Here is an 18,333-nt window from a genome sequence, read left to right on the forward strand (position 1 = left end):
GTGGTATGCACCGGGCCTGAACTCTATTTTACGCCATGTCATTGGTAAATAAAACTAAAATTCCTTGGAGCCTGATAGTTTTGAAAACCACTGTTGAATCAAAAGGAGTAGTTATCCTATTTTAGTTCTAAAAGTGCTGTAAATCTCCAGATGTCTAGAAGTTCTTGTATTTTATGTAAAGATTTATCAATTGACTCAAGCAGTTGTGCATTGGCTTGACGACTTGCACGTGATATTCTGTTTAGAACACTTCTGGCTGGAGATGAAGAAGTACCCCCGTTTTTTTACATGACGAGTACTGTGAGCCATCAAATTTATAATGGATCGAGTTCTCCACGTAATATTTGCAGCCAAACTCAGTTTATTTCAATCAGATATGGTAACATGATTTTTACAGGAAGAATTTGAAAATGGAAACCCCCAAGAAGATGGTAAGAAAATGTTCGATCCAGAAGACTACAGTGGCACTGATTCTGATGAAGATGAAGTCCAATATGGAGCAAGAAGAAGAAAGCCAGACAAAGCAGCACTGAGAGGAAACAAGTAACATTTATAATACATGTGTAGATGTAAAATTATTTAAAACTATATTTTCTCTAGGTTGTATGGCGATAAAACTCAAGGAAGAGGAAAAGTCTTAATATTCTCTCCTTCTCCTAATCATGAAAATGGAAGAGGTAGAGGAAGAGATTACATTAGAACAAGGGGACGTGGTTCACGAGGGACTCTATCTGAAGATCATGAAGATGGAGCAAACTACTCCAGAAAGAATTTTCGGAGCAAAGCTTATGACAAATCCACTGACTTGGCCGAAAATTTCTCATCAGAAGACGGACGAATTGGCCGCCAGTTACGTCTGCTTTCTAGAGAAACGGATGAAGAAGTTATATGCAAAATTTGCCAGCAGTTACAAGTAGCCACATTTTGTATTTGCCAAAAAATGCTGCTTCTGTAAGCTTTTTGTTTTAGGAAGCATTCTTGTTGCAAGACAACCTTCGCTATATTCGGTACAATCTCATTCCGATTGCCAATAGCCTTATAGAAACATACAAGGTAGCAAATAGTGCTCAAGCTCGACAAGCCATATCTTTGGCCATATCTAAGCTGGGATATGTTTCGGATCATGACTTTAACAGGTAGATGAATGTTTATTTATAATCTGAGAGGATGACTATACTACTACTAACCAAACTACTTTTTAGTTTTGCCAAATGGATTTTGTCTGCTTATCAGAAAGAGGCAAATGAAAAGGTTTGCTGTTCCATAATGGATGCATTAACTGAAGTATAAATTACACCATATTCCACTTATTTCTTTGCACTCACTGACTCCTGTTTTTATTATCAGATGCTGAAGCTGAACGAAAAGAATTCGCGTTTAAAAAATGTTGACACGGTAATTATCACACAGATTTTTTTTCTTTTTTACTTTTAAGCAAATCCGTTTTTACCAATTTGTCTTCAGCTGTTGCTTCCTGGACTTCAATCAGCCTTGGAGTCGGCAGATACTCCTGATCTATTTGAATCAAGTCTTAACCCAGTACTGTTGATTGCTGTGAAGAATCCTACATCATTTCTTCCTTGTTTCAGGGTAAGTTAGGCTCGCAATCGAATTTCAAAAATAAAAATACGGAATGAATATTTACTACATGTCAAATTTTTGTATGCAGGACACAGTAGATATTTTAGTTGGTTGGTTTGTTGATCCTGCCCAACCAGTGAAAGTAGTTCGATCGGCCACCAGGGCCCTTCAGATCTTGCGGCCTTTCTGGAAAGAAGACCTGTCATTCTCCAAGACATTACTTTCCCAATTTTTGGAAGATTTAGATGCCTACGCAGCAGTAATGATAACCTTAATTATAAAACGTGAGTCCCCCTATAATTGCATTCCTTGAACAGGAAACGAATGCGCTCTTGGTAACCCCAGTTTCTCCCGGTGAAGATGTTTTGGCGGTTTCTTTACGAAAAATCGCCTCACTTTTAAGGTACTATTAATCATACGTTTTTAATTGCAATTTTGTCTTTTTAAAAGTAATCGTTTCTAATTATGTATTGAAACTAGTGTGTTCATGGTTGTTGGAGCCCAGGTCTGCGTGCTGCCGGAGACAGCTATATTTTCACCTGGCTTTCTCAATAACGCATTGTTGAAAGTAAGCTTTTGCGCAGGGGACTTGCTGCGTCAAGTCGGAAAACTGGATGAAACGGACGTTGAAGGAAATGCTTTAGGGGATACAATCCAGTTTGGTATGTGACCCTCACGCACTTAATTGTTGGTTAATGTCTTTCACTTTTTCACTCATTTGTTTCCAGCAAATGGATGCACCTCACTGTTGGTAGGGTGGCTGGGTAATCGGGTATCCCCAGAAGCTGTGAAGTCTTGTTTCGATTTTCTGGAAGACCAAGTCAAATCAGCAACTAAATATGAGTACCCTCTTTTAATCAGTATGCTTCAGTTGATGACTAGCTTGGCTGAGCAACATATAGTTTCCTCGCATCTCCCTCTTGAAACCATCCAAAGTTGGATGGAGGTAGCCAGTTGGCTAATTCGTTCTACGCGCAGCCGCGAAGTTCTTACGCACGTGGCCAAATTACTGCGCGCTGTGGTTAAAGTGAAAAATGTTTCATTGCTGATCGAAGTTTACAGGTTTAAATCAATATTCGGTTATCATAAATATTTTCCGTTACCCTAAAATCGATGCTATTAGGCGTTTGGCAACAGACCTGGACAACTGTTTTACAACTTTAAAGGAAAATAGCAAGGGCAAAGTTCATGTCTGCAGTGAAACTGAAGAAAATGCTTTATTGCTGCTTTCTCCATTGGCTGATCTCGGTAAATTTGAGTGTTCTACCTTTTTTGGATTTACAGTCGGTTTATCCAAGTTATTCATTGCAAGGCCGAAGTAGCAGTCTTGTCGGCATGTGGGCCTTGGAGCCAAGCTTACTGGAGTTATTGGCCGGAAAACTCCAGCCAGCTGATCAAATTCAGTTTCTCTACCATAATCACCCAGCTTTATGTTTGGTAAACACAAGAATCAAACTACACCATGTATGTATTGTTTTATATGTCTGGTTCTATTATCATAGGGAATCCTGAGAGTACTGCACTGCCATGCCAAAAGTCATAGTCACTTTGTAGCGAATAGTTGTTTGCTGATAAATGCCTCTTCCGGCAGCAAAAACTTGCACGGATGCATTTCTCCTACGAGCGGGAATTTATCGCTCATTTTGAATTTATTGGCGGACCTTTGTTTGGGTTTGCATCGCGCTTCCACTTGCGAAGCTAGCAAAATACTTATACTGCAATGGTCAGGACAGTTGTTAGATACGTGCAAGCCTTGTACGTCTCAGTTAAACCAGTCAGAGCTGTTTCAACGTTTCCTCTCGTCGGTTGTTGGATTTTGCGAATCGGCATGCTCACGACATCCATTCGCCGTGGAATTATTGCTGGTGTCACTGTTGGATCTACCGGATATCACCGTTAAGGTAGGGTTTCCCTAACTAATGTACAACTTCTTAGTTTGTTAACCCTTTGCTATCATAGACGGATCTGGCCTCCCAGATAGCCATGATTTGTATTAATCAAATACGCAACCAGTCGCACTCCAGCAACTTCCTCCACTTGCTCGGACGGTTTCCATCGCAGATCGTGCAGCTTGCCATTTGCCGGACGAAGAATGATTTGCTGACTGGTTTATCACTTTCTTCGTGGGTGCAGAACGAAACGCCAATTACAGCCCGTAGTAGTTTACAGTTTTTCGACCTCATCTTTAAAGGTTCGATTGCGTTGCATAGGATATGTCGTCCATATATTATAAGATTAACTTCTTACAGGTGTACCCGTTGCATCGTTTGAATCCATTTACAGCTTCTACGTTGGAAGTAGTAAGAATAACATTGCTCAACCGACTAATTGTGATCTTCCCTTGTGGCTCGCTGTGCAGTCTGCTTTACTTTGCGTCAATAGCAAATTGCGCACTCCGCTTGGGAAGGCACAAGACACATTTCTTGCCATCGAAGGTAAAGAAATTGGAATTTTTGCGTTAAATTTTTAATTGAGTTTGTTTTTTTTGCTTTTCTTTTCCTTCCAATTAGACGCCATTAAATCTGCGGCGGGCCGGCCCTCTGGCCAGGAAACTGTAACCGAGCAGAACTTGGCTCAATTAAGCCGAATTCGTCTTTTGTTGTCATTCTACGAAATGCTGGAAAAATTCATGTACAACGCATTTGACGGATGCAGCATCGCTTTACCGCTAGCGCCAAAGGTATTGGCTTCGATACTGGCCATCAGAGAAAAAACGTGCTTAACGTTTACTGTTTAACGCAACTTCTACACAGGCTATACGGGTTTTCTTCCGAACTAATCAGACAACGTGCCAAGAATGGGTTAACCGGATGGGCTCGTCCGCCTTAACGGCATCCGTCCGTGCTGGTCGGCATGCCAGCGCTGTCAGATTTGGCCTCAACTTGCTCACCCATTGGACTCATAGTCGTCGAGCAGTTGGTAATGTTTAAAACAATAGATGAAAATATAGTAATTAACCTTATCCTTTATTCAGATATTGCTGAGTTGGAGAATATACTCCAACAAATTGTTCAAAGTATGATTAAATTGGGTGCGTTTCAACAAATTCGAGGACTCAAGTCCTGGATACTGGCACCTAAACAAGCAGAGTTTTTTCAGTCGATAGATGTAGAATTCTTGGAAGCAGCTGCGCTTCAAGCCGAGTCAAAGTAATAAGTTTTCACTGATCTTAATTTAGGATCTTTTTAAATATTTTTTCGTTAAACTCGATAGATACGAAAATGCCATCGAATTGTATTCTAAAATCGAAGGCCAACCTTCAACATTTATATGCAGCCAAGTATATACTGTGAAATCGCAATTGTTGACTGCAAATATTAAATATTTGTGTCCTAGGTGATCGATTCTTACCTGGCCTTGTCAGACTGGGAAGGTTTCGCAGAGTGGAAGAGCCACGCCGCTGATTGGCTAGGGAATGTACCCCAACAGAAAAAACAAATTGCAGATCTCATGGAAGCTTTTGATCGTAATGGTCAATTGCAATGGCCAGAAAAGTCCTCGTCAGCGATGGAGGTTCAGTGGACAGTAGATAGTTTGATGAATGAAGCAAAAAGCGGACTGTCTATGGCCGCCAATCAAATTAGATCCGCCCGTTCCGTCTATTTAGCTCCTACCTCTTCCTGGAAAGTAATGGAATTTTTGGTGGGATCTAGCTTGGAGCTGTTGAATTTGACCGTGGAAGACAAGTTGACTAGCTTACTACCGCTGGCTCATGCCCTGTCATACAAGAACGAGTCTGCCTACGCTTGGATGCAACACACCCACGCTGTCCTCAAAGGTGCCAGCTGTACCGGATTAAAGTTTGCTTCCAGCAATATCGGCGTCGAGTGGTCACGCTGGCTTCTTTGGTATTCTTCATTGGATAGACAAGCTTCCGATATTGCGATTGCTTGCGCTGAGGTGGATCTATCCATCGTGCCACAAGCTCGCGTTGAAGGAAATTTGCGTTTAGCCGAGCGTCAACTGCTACGGAGCATGACCAACTCCCAGGTTCTTAATCAGGCTCATGACATGGCCACGCAGCTAATGAACGAAGCTCTCAAGATGAAGCTTACCTGCGTTAGCAGCACCCGCCTGGCTATTAAAAGACAATTTGAAGGCGCTAAACTTTTGCATCAGTAAGATTTGGATCTAAAGTCAAACATGTTACGAGACAAGGAGATTTTTTATTGTATTCTTTTTTTTTTTTCCTCTTCCAGGAAAGGCGATACGGATGCTGCCATTAGCGTCCTTACCCAATGTTCCTTAGCCTTGTGTCGTTCATTGCAAAGTCCTCAGTCCGCCGTTGACACCATTTTACCATACATGGCCGAATCCTACACTTTGTTGGCAACATGGCTTCAACAGAGCTTAGAAAGCGCCACGCCCCTGAAAAATATTACAACCTTGAAGGAATTGGCCAACGCGGGAGCCGTTGATCATGAAGATCACGCTACATTGGTCAGCAAGTTAATGGAACGAGCGTCAGAACTCTGCCCATCTTCGTCCGAGGCTTGGCTAGCTTGGGGTCAATATCAATATTCACGAGCCCAGCAAAATACGCACGTAAAATCGCTGCTGACGGGAGCTTTACCAGTCGACGACATCAATCGTCTAGCCGATAACTTAGACGAATTGTCTGGTGATCTCGAAATGGTCTTAACAGCGGATTCAACTCTTAGTAAAAAACCGGCCGTGCTGAAGCGTCTGGTTTCGGAAGTTCAAAGCCGTCGAATTTTGGCTATTAGCAACTATAGGGGATGCTTGAAGGCTTTCTTTCAGTATTTGAATCTTCGAGGATCGAGCAGCGATCAACGTCATCACCGTGATACGGTAGATGTGACGCTTCGCATTCTGTGCATCTTCAGCCGTCATCTCAAAGAAGTCGATAGCGAATGGATTGAGATTCTATCCGAAGCAATTGAACGTACACCTTCAGGGGCGTGGCGTTCAATTACTCCACAACTACTCTCCCTTATGCAACATGGCCGGCCATGGTTGCGAGCTTTGACAAGCAGACTACTTAGCCGTTTGGCGTCCGAGTGGCCCCAATTGCTCGTCTTCCCAGTTGCAGTCGGAGCCGCTGGATTAGCTTGGTCTTGGTCAACTGATCCTACCAGTAAGGAAACCCAGTATTCTCGTTATTTGTTCTCGTTGATTAACAGTGGTGTTATCTTAATTAGGTTTGGAGGAGCCGGATAAGGCTGAACCCGAGGAAAAGGAAACAGAAGCCAAAACTTGCACCGCTTCTGAATTACAGACTGTGTATCAAGGGATGATGGACGAGATGACGACACAAGTACCCAATATGGTGCAAGATGTTCGGCTGCTGCTGACGGAACTTCGTCGTTTAGTGCTCCTATGGGACGAACTTTGGGTTGCGGTATTGCAACAAATACATCCGCAAGTCGAACAGCTGCTGCAGAAATTGCAAACACAAATGCAGAAACTCAACAAGAAAACTGGCTTGAGCGAGACAGACAAGAAAGAGCTACTGCAAAAACATTTTATTGTGCTTTTTAAACCGGTAAGTCAAGCATGCATTGTAACTAAAATGATCTTATATTCAGTTATTTTTTGTTATCATTAGGTTTTGTTGGTGCTCGAAGCTATAACTGACATCACAAACGTGCCTCCACAGACTCCACATGAAAACTGGTTTACTCAACGCTATAGTAATAACTTAAAATGAACTGTATTATTTGAGTAGATAATTCAATTTGCTTTTCGTTTGCATATAGGTAAAACGATTATCGACGGCATTGAAAATCTTAAGGAGGGTTGCAACTCGGAGCGTGCAGTTACCGAACTGTGGCTTCCATTTAAGAATATGCTTCAGCAGCTACAACATATCAGCTATCGCCGCTCTGTTCTTAAACTGGATGATGTTAGCCCAGCTTTACGGCAAATGAGAGGTACAGTGTTGCATGCGTTTCCATTAGTTTCATAGTTTTAACTGTCTCAATTTGTTCAGATACGAAAATTCCGATGCCTGGTGTTAATGATAGCAAACAAGGTTCTACTTTATTCATCAAATCAGTCGAAAACGTCATCATTGTGCTGCCTACTAAAACTAAACCCAAGAAATTTTTGTTCGTCGGGACCGACGGCAAACGGTAAATTAGGTCATTCAATAAAGCAACAACCGTTATACATTATTCTCTCTATTTTGTTTGAAGATATGCCTACTTGTTCAAAGGCATGGAAGACTTGCACTTGGACCAACGCATCATGCAGGTTTTATCCCTAACCAATGTGCTTCTTTCCGAGTCCAAAAATCGCTATCGAGCTCGTCATTATGGTGTTATTCCCTTGGGGCCTCGTTCGGGATTGATTCAGTGGGTTGAGGGCGTGACACCTCTTTTTGCGCTTTATAAACGCTGGTTGCAACGACAAGCAGCGAATACCACCCAGGGTAAAGGAGAGAAAGGTGAAAAGAAAAGCTAAATTTACCATTATGATTTGGGTATAGAGTAACACTAAAGATTGTGTCTCCTGTTTTCCAGATAACAATGTCACAGCCGTCCCGCGGCCATCGGAATTGTTTTACAACAAGTTGACTCCGCTACTGGAGGCGGAAGGCCTAAGTGCCGATCCGCGCCAGCGTAATCAGTGGCCAATTGACATTCTTCGTCGCGTACAGGCCGAATTAATGGAAGAAACTCCGAAAGATCTAGTTGCACGGTAATTCCTTCACTTTCATGCAGGATAGTTAAGCGGAGTAAAACATTTCGTTATTAGGGAGATGTGGGCTGGCAGTGTGAACGCTGAGCAATGGTGGTCCTCAACTCTTCGTTTTGGACAGTCGTGTGCAGTAACATCAGTGATAGGTTACATCATTGGACTCGGTGACCGTCATTTGGACAATGTTTTGGTCGACTTGCGTTGTGGAGAGGTAAAGGGACGCAGATTAAAATTCCTTGCGACAGTTCTAAACTTTTTCATTCTACTATGCCCCAAGGTCGTTCACATAGACTATAACGTCTGTTTCGAGAAGGGTCGGCAACTTCGAGTTCCTGAAAATGTGCCGTTCCGAATGACAGCTAATATCCAGCATGCATTGGGGGCTGCCGGAACAGGTGGAGTTGTTACCTTAAAAAATAATGGATATTTAATTAACGCTAACTCGTTTATTACAGGGTTGGAAGGGACGTTTCGCTTGTCATCCATAGATGTCATGAGAATGATGAGAGAAAATCAAGAGCTGTTTAAAATTCTGCTGGAACATTTCGTTTATGATCCACTCATTGACTGGCGAACTCCAGTTCCGTCTACCTCGCATGAATCGACTTTGATTCCCCTATACGTGGTTAATCCAGCCCTTGCAACTCGTTGTTCAATCCAGAAACGAAATGCTGAAGCAGACGCTACCTTTAAGCTTTTCGAGCTACGAATGTCAGAGCTGGGGCCTGATTGGTCATTCAATCACAATGACATGACAACCGTGCTTAGTGCGTTGAAAGATACTTCTTCTGCCTGGGAGGAAGTTCACAATCAAATTGAAAGGTAAATATAAAATAAATTTTAAAAAAGGATGTAATTGTTTTAGTGTCGTAATTGGTTCAACCAGGTTGCAGGAAGAAGTTCAAGATCTTCATCAAGACCGTCTCGTTCTCTTCGATGTTCGTTCCGATAAAAATCACGTTATGCGTCAGCCTCAGCAGTTATCTGGTATCCTGCTGCCTCTACGTACTGCTTGGGAAGGCGAGAAGAACGTCCGAGTTGCACTTAGAGCATTGGTTGAAGACAATGCCAAATGGACTCAACTTTATATTGTGTGTAGATACTGTTCGATGTCCTATTTTGAATTCTAACACATTAGTGTTTTATTTTTGCAGATGGCGTTCTCTTCGTTGAATTCAGGCCAGCTGAAGCAATGGGCCGATCAAACAAGTTCTACGTCTGTATTGGCCGAGTCGAATGAAACAGGATTCCCACTTGTAGTAGAATTCTTGAATACGTCGGGACAAACTGTCTTGGCTCATCAAGGGCAGTTGTTAGATCAGCAGGTATTATTTGGTTGTTGAAATAAATCTTATTTGATGCAAATACTTCATATTTCAATTCAGGTGCGGACTTTCAAGGAGAGTCAACAAATGGCAGCATCGGTTGTCATAAACCTTTTGGGAACCTACTCGTCGTTAGCTGCCCAATATCCTTCTGATAACCTAGAAGCTCACAGGTAACGTAATCAGTTAAATTTGTTCGTTTGCTTTTTGGCGGACTTGTACTTGTTAATTGAATGTTACAATTTGTTGTTTTTTTTTTTTTTTGCAAAATATTATGATGTTACGTATGTATACGTATACTACAGAACTCGACTGTTTTCCGTGTGGGCCAACGATCTCGAGGAGAATTTATGTACTGAGACTTGCCAGCGTTTGGTGGCGGCTTTTCAAAACAACTTCGACATAGAATCGCCCGTTCTTGCAGCGAAACAACAGCGAATCATCGATTTCAATTTATCTCTACGTCGGTTGCTAAACGAAGCTTCTATGCGTCTACATCAGGCCTCGCTGCAGTTGGCGGAAGAGGACGTACATAGTGGATCGAATGAACGCATAATGGTACAATATTTACGTATGCTAATATTCCTGAGAAGTTTGTATAAACCGTTTCATTACTGTAGAAATTGCGAGAAGCCTTGAGTGAATATCGTTCGCTACATGGCCAGCAATCCGTAAACTGCGCTGTGCTTGAAAGCTTGTATCGAGTGTATCAGGAGATAGACTCTATCCAATCTCAATCGATTGGTACTTTTGATACTGTGATGGTTGCATGCGGTCAAGCCTGTTGCGTATCTGAATTTCTGTCGATGAGTGATTCTACAGATGAAACCATTTCAAGTATGAACGGGCAAAATTCTCTGCATTTTAGCGTGAAATCTGTTTAATCATCATTTCTATCACGCAGATGAAGTGACAGCATTAAAACTACTGGACCAATTACACCAAGACATGCAAGAATTCATCTTTAACGGCACGACTATAGTTCTTCCGGAATTGATTCGACTTTTTGAGTGCTCCGATAAGAGTGTTTTGCAACTTCACGAAGAACTTGAAGTTCTTTGCATTGACATAAATCTCACAAAAGTACGATATCCGATCCTATTATTTTTTACGAGTTTAGTTCTATTTTATTGACCGTTGTTGAACAATTAGATGGAGATGACGAGACTACGCTTCCAAGACTTGCTGGGAGAAGGTATTGATGGTGAAGTCCGCTTAACTCAAGGACAAATGCTTCTATTGTGCCTCAACGGTCTCTTTGAGAAAGTTGAATCCGGATTAGTCAAATTGGCAAATTATTTGAAAACTATGCCAGCAGTTGAAAATCATATGGAGCTCCTTGAAGAAACCCAACATAGAATGGTATTTTTACGAGTAATCCCTGAGAAAAATTACCAGAATGTTACTCAAATTTCCCTTTCGAAAATGAACTAATTGCCATTATTTACTCGCGTTTAGAAAACAGAGTTCGACAATTTGGAAGACACTCTTTTGGGACAGCGCCTCATGTTGATGATGTCTCTCTTCCAAAGCTGCTCAGACTGGGCGGTGGGATTCCAAACAGGCCAAATATCTCGAGAATTGCAGCAAGATTCATTTGTTGACAAGTTCCAGAGAATGGCGAATGCCTGGGTAGTTCAGTTTCTCTCTGGCGCTACTTCTTTCTGCCTTGCCCGTCTCTGCATCCGTCTGGCTGAACATCCGTCTACCAATGAGGAAGCCCCATCTTGTATTGAAGATTTAATCACCATGAAGAGAAATTCGATTAAATCGCTTGAGTTTAATGAAGAGCAACTGGATGGAGCCTCCGTATTGAAGCTGATCACTGATTTGATTGAAGTGCAGTGGCGTAAATGCGAATCGGTTAAATTGGCACGACAAAGACAAGAAATCGATCAGTGTTTAGCGCAGTTATTGCAACAGCAATTGTCAGCCCATTCGTGGCTACACGACACCAATGCGGGCATCAACTCGCCATGTGGCCTATTTATCCATAATCTCAAACAGTCACTTTCTGTTTTATTGTCGCAATCACCGCAATTGACAGAGCTTCACCAACAGCTGACGCAGTTAGCCACTCAAGTAGAACAGCGACTAAAATGGGCAGCTGGAGCCAATTCAAATATTCTCAAGGTATTCACGTGTTGTTTATTTATAACTAAATTGTGACCTTGGCCTATTCAAACGACGTTGTTTTATTTCTTCAGGTTCTTAATGAATTTACCGAGATGCAAAGTAAATGTCTTCTGCAGTTGCAGTCAATCTCATCCTTAGCTACTGGATTGGCAAGCGTCAGCAGTGCTATTTTGCATTACGAATCTTTCCGTACGAGGACTCCTGAAGCCCTTGCAGCTGACTCGACATTTATTCAAGTAGGTTGCGTGTGTACATGTACATGATGACCGATTTTTAAACTGACGGTGTTGTGCTATAGTTACTGTCTCAGTGCCAAGACGTTTGTTTGCTGAAGGACTGTGGTACCAACGGTCGATTGACAGATGCCGAAGTACGATTGGCTCGGCGCATTAATGTAGGAGAAGACGGTGCCACAGACGACTGGATTAACCAAACAGAGAAATCAATTTCGGGTAATCAACAGCAAAAGGTTTTCAATGAATGTCTTTTACTTTGGCATTCTTTTCTCTTTTTTTTTCCAGATAAAATCCTCTTATCGAAGGAGCGTATGACTGAACTGTTGTCGATACAATCGGCACGAGTGGAAGAGTTACACCAGTTGAACGGTACCATGCGGAGCCAGCTGGCCGTTCATCACCAACTCATATCGGATGTTCGTTCCATATTGAAAACTATGGCTAAGGTATACAAGACACAGTAGATTTTCAGAAACTCTGAGTAATGACAATTCTGTACAATGGATGAATAGTGTGAAACAGAGAACGGGCCAGTTTCGCAGTATTTGGAGAAGTACCGTCTATTTTCGGAATGTTGTTCTTTATTATCGCGCCATTTGGCTGCAAAAGATTACGATTCTAAGAAAATTACAGAAATCCAATCCGAAATAGGAATCTTGCAGCAAACAACAAGTAGGTTTCAGAACACAATTTTGATTGCTTAGCATAATTTTGTCTAGATTTTCATTCCTCACTTTTATTTTGGTCTTTGCTAGGCGATATATACGAGGGCTTACAACAACTGTGTGGGGTTCTGACTAAAACTGAACAGCCAGTTAGAAATTCTAATGAAGGTAGAAAAGAATCTAAATGATTTCTCCCTTTTTAAGATAAAAATATTTTTGGCGTCATCAATTTAAGTTTTATCTTTATTGCTGTCTAGTAAATGCCATTGCTGCTTCGATATGGCATCGCGTACGGCTAAAACTCGAAGGAAGAGATCCTGATCCTAATAAGCAGCTCACCGTTGAAGAACAAGTAAGATCTTGCCTTTTGTTTCGTTTACAGGAAGTTAAATTTTATTATGTTTATTGTCATCTAGGTTGATGCTATTATCGAGGAAGCTACGAATGTGGACAATCTGGCCCTGCTGTACGAAGGCTGGACACCTTGGGTGTGAATCATCTGCGGAACGAGAATATTGCAACTTGTCAAGTAAGTTTAATTTTCTGCATTTAATTTTAAATTTTTTGTTTCTTCAAGAAACTTTGATAATTTATCGGTTTCTCCAGTCTAGCCAAAAGACGTTTTGCTTGAACGTGTCTCCTCACGTAGAAAAAGAAGAAGAATACTATCTCTTCTAGATGGAGGAGTGAACATGTATGCAAAACAGTTGTGGCGACGTGAAGAAAAGAGGCACTCTTGTTAGACACGTATTTGTCCCACCATCTTCGCAAACAAAATGTACGTGTGTAACGGGAGTAGAAACCAGTTGTGTTTCCCTCTCAACTTCGTCAGGCTCCTACTAGTGGGGTGAAGTTATTTTATTCTATTATTATTTTTTTGTCGAATTTCGCCTGGTAAGGGCCCAAAAAAGGAATTAACTCCACTTCGTTGGGGGAGGAGGGAAATAGCTGGGTCGACTTCTCTCCATTTGGAGCGGGGTCGTTATCTATTACAAGGTCTTGTGTTCTTAAAATAATTTCTACCGTTCGAAAGAACGAGCTTTTTGGTTTTTTCCTCTTTTGTTTCCCATTTATACATCCTCATTTAGGGGACAGCATTCATAGAAACTTGTAACGCTATTGACTCGACGTCCTTGTCGTCGAACATTTCACTTCTTTTCTTTGTTCCGTTTCTTCATTTGGAAATTTCGATTCAATTCTTTTCTAGTTTCCTCTTTTGTGTAATTCTTACATTAAGCTAATAAAGAAAAAAACTTGCGTGGCTTTTTAATGATAGAAGTGTTCTGAAGTAAAGCAGTATATTGGATTGCAAAAACTGATACGAAGGTCAAAACATACAGTCACGTTTATCTTCAATTTTTAACACAGACAAAAAAGTAATTCGATCCCACATTATGTCATTGGAGAAAGAAAAGTAGAAAGGTGAATCATTTCAAACTTCACGAAAAACAACACAAACATGCGAAAAAATATTTACATTTGACCTACTAGAACAGAATGATTTTAATACCAATTCTATTTGCTTCATCTTATTCGACTTTTGTAGAAATTTCAACCACTTGTTGTTTCTGTGGCTGTGATTGCGGAGAAGGGCCATAAAAGATCAACTCTGGTATCTGGCCTCCTTGTACTCCCGTCCCATTGGTGCTTTCTGACGAGCATTGAAACTGAAAAGTTACGTTACTTGCGTTGACTTCACTCAAACCTTCCTGCCCAAAATAGCTTAGCTCTGAGCCATCAAGAATGGCAGAGGCAGTGTAAAACGTATCGGGCTCGACCTGGAATTGCAATCATGCGAGAGAAGAAAAAAAAATAAAAATCTAGAAAAGTGATTGAGAGTGTAGCTGTAGCAACTGTACCTGAATAGGCTGTTCAAAGTGGACGTGAAAGGTGTTGCTCGATCCATCGGAGAAGAATTTAGCGTGATTTTCCGCCAGTACACGACCAAGGCGTTTTAATTCGATTCGCACGCTGTAGTCAGCTGATCCGTTTGAAGAACCATAGAGACCGAAGCCAACGATGAAGATACGCTTATCAACACAAAACTGAATACTGTCGCATCTGCCACGGTAACGCCACTGATTGCTTCTATAAGCCGACGATTGGAATCGGTGACACACCTGAGGCTTTAGTCCAGCTCGAGGCTTGCAACTGGATTTGGAGCAAAACGATAAAGAGTAAATATTAGCTTCTGTACTTTCCTCGAAAACCAATTTTTTTATACCTGTAGAGAAGGGATGGTTTATTTCGTGCCGTGTAGTACAAAAAAACGTCAGTGGTTTCTTGAAGAGTCAAAATTCCAGACTGCGCGGCTTCGTTGGCAAAATCCTCGAGGGCCATGGTGGGTAGTCGAATTAAAAAGAGAGAGTCGCCCATAACTGTGCGGCAATTGGCTGAATCAACTTCGAGGCTGCGGCGTTTACATTCGGCGGCCGCCCATTGCAATGCAGCTTGGAAAATCACGGACTGCGAAATATTTATTTGGAACATGGATACTATAAAAACGGCACGAGAGTGTGACTTTTGTAATGATAGTTAACCTCTTTGCAATTCAACGATTCACGTTGAAGAATTTGTTTTAATGTATCCATATCGATTTCGGTGAATCCTTCCGAATTCAGAGCCAGTTGGGCTTGAGCATCTATCACTTCCCAACAGCGGGACATGAGTTCTGGCTCTTCAAACAACCGGGATTGACTGAGAAGGAGGCAAGCATTGCGGGCAGTCAAACTTGTTTCCAGAAACAAAACACAGGCGCGACACAGATGCGGCACGATATATTTCTTCGCAACATAAAGTGTGGAAAGAACGGTGTCGGCCTCCAACGTGATTTCGTCACAGTAAAGGTATCTGTAGCGTTAAATTCATTAAATTATTCTTTAGTAAATGCGAATATATGTACTTATATAATATACGCCTACTTTAAAAGGGTTAGAAATGCTGCTGGTTCGACATCAGGCACTTCAATTTGCGCCTCGCTTTCGGCTAATCCTCCGAAAAACATAGCGTGAAATACAGAGCTGCCTGTTGCGAGAACATATTTATGGGCCGGGATGGTTTGCGTTCCACCTTTTGTAATGACGGGAAAAAAAGAAACTTGTGATTTCGACTGAAAGCATTGACAGGCCAAGGTCAGGGACGAACGCGCATGCATACCAGGCGGCCCAACGACGAAGAAAATGTCAGCCATCAGCTCATTGTTAAACATGGCTGCATTTCGTTCTCTAATGCTGATTTTATTAGCTTGCCAGTTGGGATCAAGGGTTGAGGCCTTAGCATTATTGAAGCTGATGGGGCGTTGCTGTGCTTGATGATGGCTAAGTAATGGGTGAGTGGTCAAGGGTGATGTTGGTACACTGCTATTTGAAGGTGGCTGTGTAATTTGAATGATGTCCCCTGAACCGTCCTGGTTATCCACATACAAGTTGGGAGTTGGACTTTGCAGACCTGTAGTTTGCATTAAATGAAAAGAAGTTAGTGATATTCAGTCACGTGTGTGAAATTTCGCATTTTACAGTTAATGGAATTTTGATTCTAAAAGTTTACAGAGATTAGATTTTTTTTACTACATTTCTTTAACTGTAAAATGCTTGAACTCAAACTGAGGTGAAAAGAAAATACTGAAAATAAACGCACGGCTGTGGTGTGAGTGGGGGAAATGTTCGTAGTACTCAACGAGGCATTGTAACTGGTCGTCGATGTTGGTCCAACTCACCATTTTCCTGTCTTAGTGTGTTGGCCCAGACGTTTGGCTCAGATTCGCTTTCTTGCTGATGTTCTTCGGCTTGTTGTTGTTGCTGCTGAGAAAGGGTAGAACGTTTTTGCAAAGCGTTAGTCGTCGCCGTTGACACTTTGCAGTACATATTATTGTTGTTCGACGACATAACGTTTTACACGGCAAAGATGTTCAAAATGTCGAGACGTTTGCACAAAAAAACATATTTCTACCAACTAACGATTAAGTTAAACAAGTAAAAAAGTTGAGAATAACAGCCACGAACTAGACAACTGCACAGTTCCTTTGTGTATCTGTGTGTGTATGTGTATGCTAGCAATTCTTTGACAGGTTTCTTTCCCAGTGACTCCATCTATAGGCAAAACAGCTTTTGTACTACAGCGCAACAACGAGGAAGTCGCTTCTGGCTAAAGCTGGCGTCATTCCCAAATTGCACTTCAAGAAAGGCAAAGGCCTCAGAAAGATTGGACAGCTTTTTTATAGAGGAAGCCAGCCACAAAGACGTGGAAGGGTCTTCCTTTTGTGGATAGCCAACCATGAATCTTCAATCTCTTTGAGTCTGCTTGGTGATATCGATTCTGGGATAATGGACGTTGATCTAATTCAGGTCATTGGGACCACAGCCATATTAATTAAGTTATTTGGAATACGTGCTGCCTTCAAGTTTTCAACTGAAGGGTGTAGTATTAATTGTATCCCTAAGGCGAATTGGATATATTTATATATTGTTTTAAATTGTTTGCCTAAGATCTGTTAGCCTCGGTAGTTCAGTGACCCTATCCCTTTGTCGTGGATTAGACGATAGATTTTGTCTATTGTTATCCTTTCTCAAGGAATGGTAGGGTAAAACTACCTTGGCCAAAAAAGTAAAACAAAAAGGTTATTTTGAACCCTATTGAACATAATTCTTGGAACATTAAAGGTGAAGAGAGGCAGCTAAAAAGTTTTTGTATAATGTACAATTCAGGCGTTGCGTCCTTGTGGGAAGATTATTCAAGGAACAGGAAGTTTGGTCGTGTTTGCTGTCTTTGAAAAATGAGGAAGCGCATTCAAGACCAAAAAGGCTCGTTTTTCCTTTACTGGTAAGCCTCTAAATCCCCTGTGGCAAGGTCAAAGCTCTTTCTACTTCAGCTTCTCATCAGCACACGTAATGGAACTTCAATGTACAGAAACGAAGGTGTTTTACTGCTAATTATTTGTCTATTTAATTTTTGTCTATTTAATTTTAATCAGCAAGGACGTTGCACGCTAAGACTTCATACCCGTATGCTAATTAATCCCTAAGTATTAATGATGCATCAACTTGGATTGAAATGCAGCATAATCTCCGGGAGAAACCTTATCTTCAATAGAAAACAAGTTGTTTTCCCGAAAAAAACAAAAAAAACAATATGGTATGTTTTACATGCAGAAAAAGTTTGTAAGATATCCACTAACTTACACACTTTTAAACTGGATAGCCTTGTGTTTTGTTTACGTCCACCTATCGTAGCCGGGAGGTAGAATAAAGAATCAGTGGCCACTCGCTTTGTTGTAATTCGTGAAGGACGTTCTTAAAATTTAAAACTAAAGCAAAATAATCACGTGGAAATCATGTTTGTACCAAGCTAGCAAACGTTCATTCTTCTTATTAACTTGTTTGCCTTACTTTTGCATTATTTGAACTTGCGAACGGAAGAAAATTTAGACACAACGATCAAAATTATCTCAGCTTAGGCATAATCTAAAATCACTGTTAGGAAAAGAAAGTTACTGTCCTTACTGTTTTTATTGAAGAATTCCTTTTTTTGTGAATGCTTGCTTGATATGTGATATTCCAAACTTCTGTTGCAAAGCACAAACTATCGCAACATGGCTAGTTGGTGACGAGATCGCGACTGATTCTCTCTGCAGCCCGTGCAGTAAAACGCGGGTAATTCCAGTGAAGCGTGGTCATACGGCGGGGTGGAGACCGTGGGAGGAGAAAATTAAGCGATAGATTGCTAACTCCA

The 18,333-nt window shown here is 41.4% G+C and overlaps 2 protein-coding genes and 2 long non-coding RNA genes across 10 annotated transcripts; 2 read left to right on the forward strand and 2 right to left on the reverse strand.

Moving 5' to 3' along the window:
* Nucleotides 1–12: 12 nt before the first annotated feature.
* Nucleotides 13–13,863, forward strand: LOC116925869 (serine/threonine-protein kinase SMG1). 4 transcript variants are annotated; one of them, XM_045174635.1, is made up of 48 exons: nt 13–44; nt 246–337; nt 398–543; nt 601–913; nt 970–1,136; nt 1,203–1,284; nt 1,348–1,395; nt 1,465–1,590; nt 1,670–1,840; nt 1,899–1,984; nt 2,062–2,243; nt 2,310–2,643; nt 2,705–2,829; nt 2,894–3,018; nt 3,084–3,482; nt 3,541–3,772; nt 3,831–4,016; nt 4,092–4,261; nt 4,335–4,500; nt 4,556–4,730; nt 4,795–4,861; nt 4,918–5,699; nt 5,781–6,679; nt 6,744–7,087; nt 7,151–7,235; nt 7,302–7,475; nt 7,535–7,676; nt 7,740–7,990; nt 8,067–8,244; nt 8,302–8,455; nt 8,522–8,639; nt 8,700–9,066; nt 9,131–9,335; nt 9,399–9,569; nt 9,630–9,742; nt 9,875–10,127; nt 10,190–10,406; nt 10,474–10,652; nt 10,722–10,943; nt 11,028–11,702; nt 11,777–11,941; nt 12,004–12,157; nt 12,227–12,387; nt 12,454–12,613; nt 12,697–12,774; nt 12,864–12,958; nt 13,023–13,135; nt 13,213–13,863. In XM_045174635.1, exons 2-47 carry the CDS (start codon nt 320–322, stop codon nt 13,098–13,100), a joined length of 9,738 nt encoding a protein of 3,245 aa, XP_045030570.1. In that variant the 5' UTR covers nt 13–44; nt 246–319; the 3' UTR covers nt 13,101–13,135; nt 13,213–13,863. The 4 variants fall into 4 exon arrangements, with proteins under 4 accessions (XP_045030570.1, XP_045030569.1, XP_032788523.2 ...); XM_045174634.1 differs by having other exon boundaries at nt 38–175; XM_032932632.2 differs by lacking the exon at nt 13–44 and having other exon boundaries at nt 51–337.
* Nucleotides 10,412–11,158, reverse strand: LOC116925889. The gene is made up of 2 exons (XR_004395794.2): nt 11,018–11,158; nt 10,412–10,950 (listed from the first exon to the last, which is right to left on the reverse strand). It is a non-coding gene; the product is annotated as an uncharacterized LOC116925889 (long non-coding RNA).
* A 24-nt stretch (nt 13,864–13,887) lies between the features above and the next one.
* Nucleotides 13,888–18,258, reverse strand: LOC116925874 (BTB/POZ domain-containing protein 6-B). 4 transcript variants are annotated; one of them, XM_045174651.1, is made up of 8 exons: nt 18,105–18,258; nt 16,243–16,406; nt 15,763–16,053; nt 15,528–15,675; nt 15,147–15,456; nt 14,831–15,072; nt 14,466–14,757; nt 13,888–14,384 (listed from the first exon to the last, which is right to left on the reverse strand). In XM_045174651.1, the coding sequence occupies exons 2-8, from the start codon at nt 16,322–16,324 to the stop codon at nt 14,136–14,138; spliced, it is 1,614 nt and encodes a 537-aa protein (XP_045030586.1). In that variant the 5' UTR covers nt 16,325–16,406; nt 18,105–18,258; the 3' UTR covers nt 13,888–14,135. The 4 variants fall into 4 exon arrangements, with proteins under 4 accessions (XP_045030586.1, XP_045030588.1, XP_032788527.1 ...); XM_045174653.1 differs by having other exon boundaries at nt 16,243–16,403; nt 18,105–18,246; XM_032932636.2 differs by lacking the exon at nt 18,105–18,258 and having other exon boundaries at nt 16,322–16,668.
* On the forward strand, nt 16,869–17,867 carry LOC116925887. Its single transcript, XR_004395793.2, has 3 exons — nt 16,869–17,221; nt 17,310–17,736; nt 17,803–17,867. It is a non-coding gene; the product is annotated as an uncharacterized LOC116925887 (long non-coding RNA).
* Nucleotides 18,259–18,333: the final 75 nt, after the last annotated feature.

This window comes from Daphnia magna, linkage group LG6 (assembly GCF_020631705.1).
Source record: "Daphnia magna isolate NIES linkage group LG6, ASM2063170v1.1, whole genome shotgun sequence".
NCBI classification, from domain to species: domain Eukaryota; kingdom Metazoa; phylum Arthropoda; class Branchiopoda; order Diplostraca; family Daphniidae; genus Daphnia; species Daphnia magna.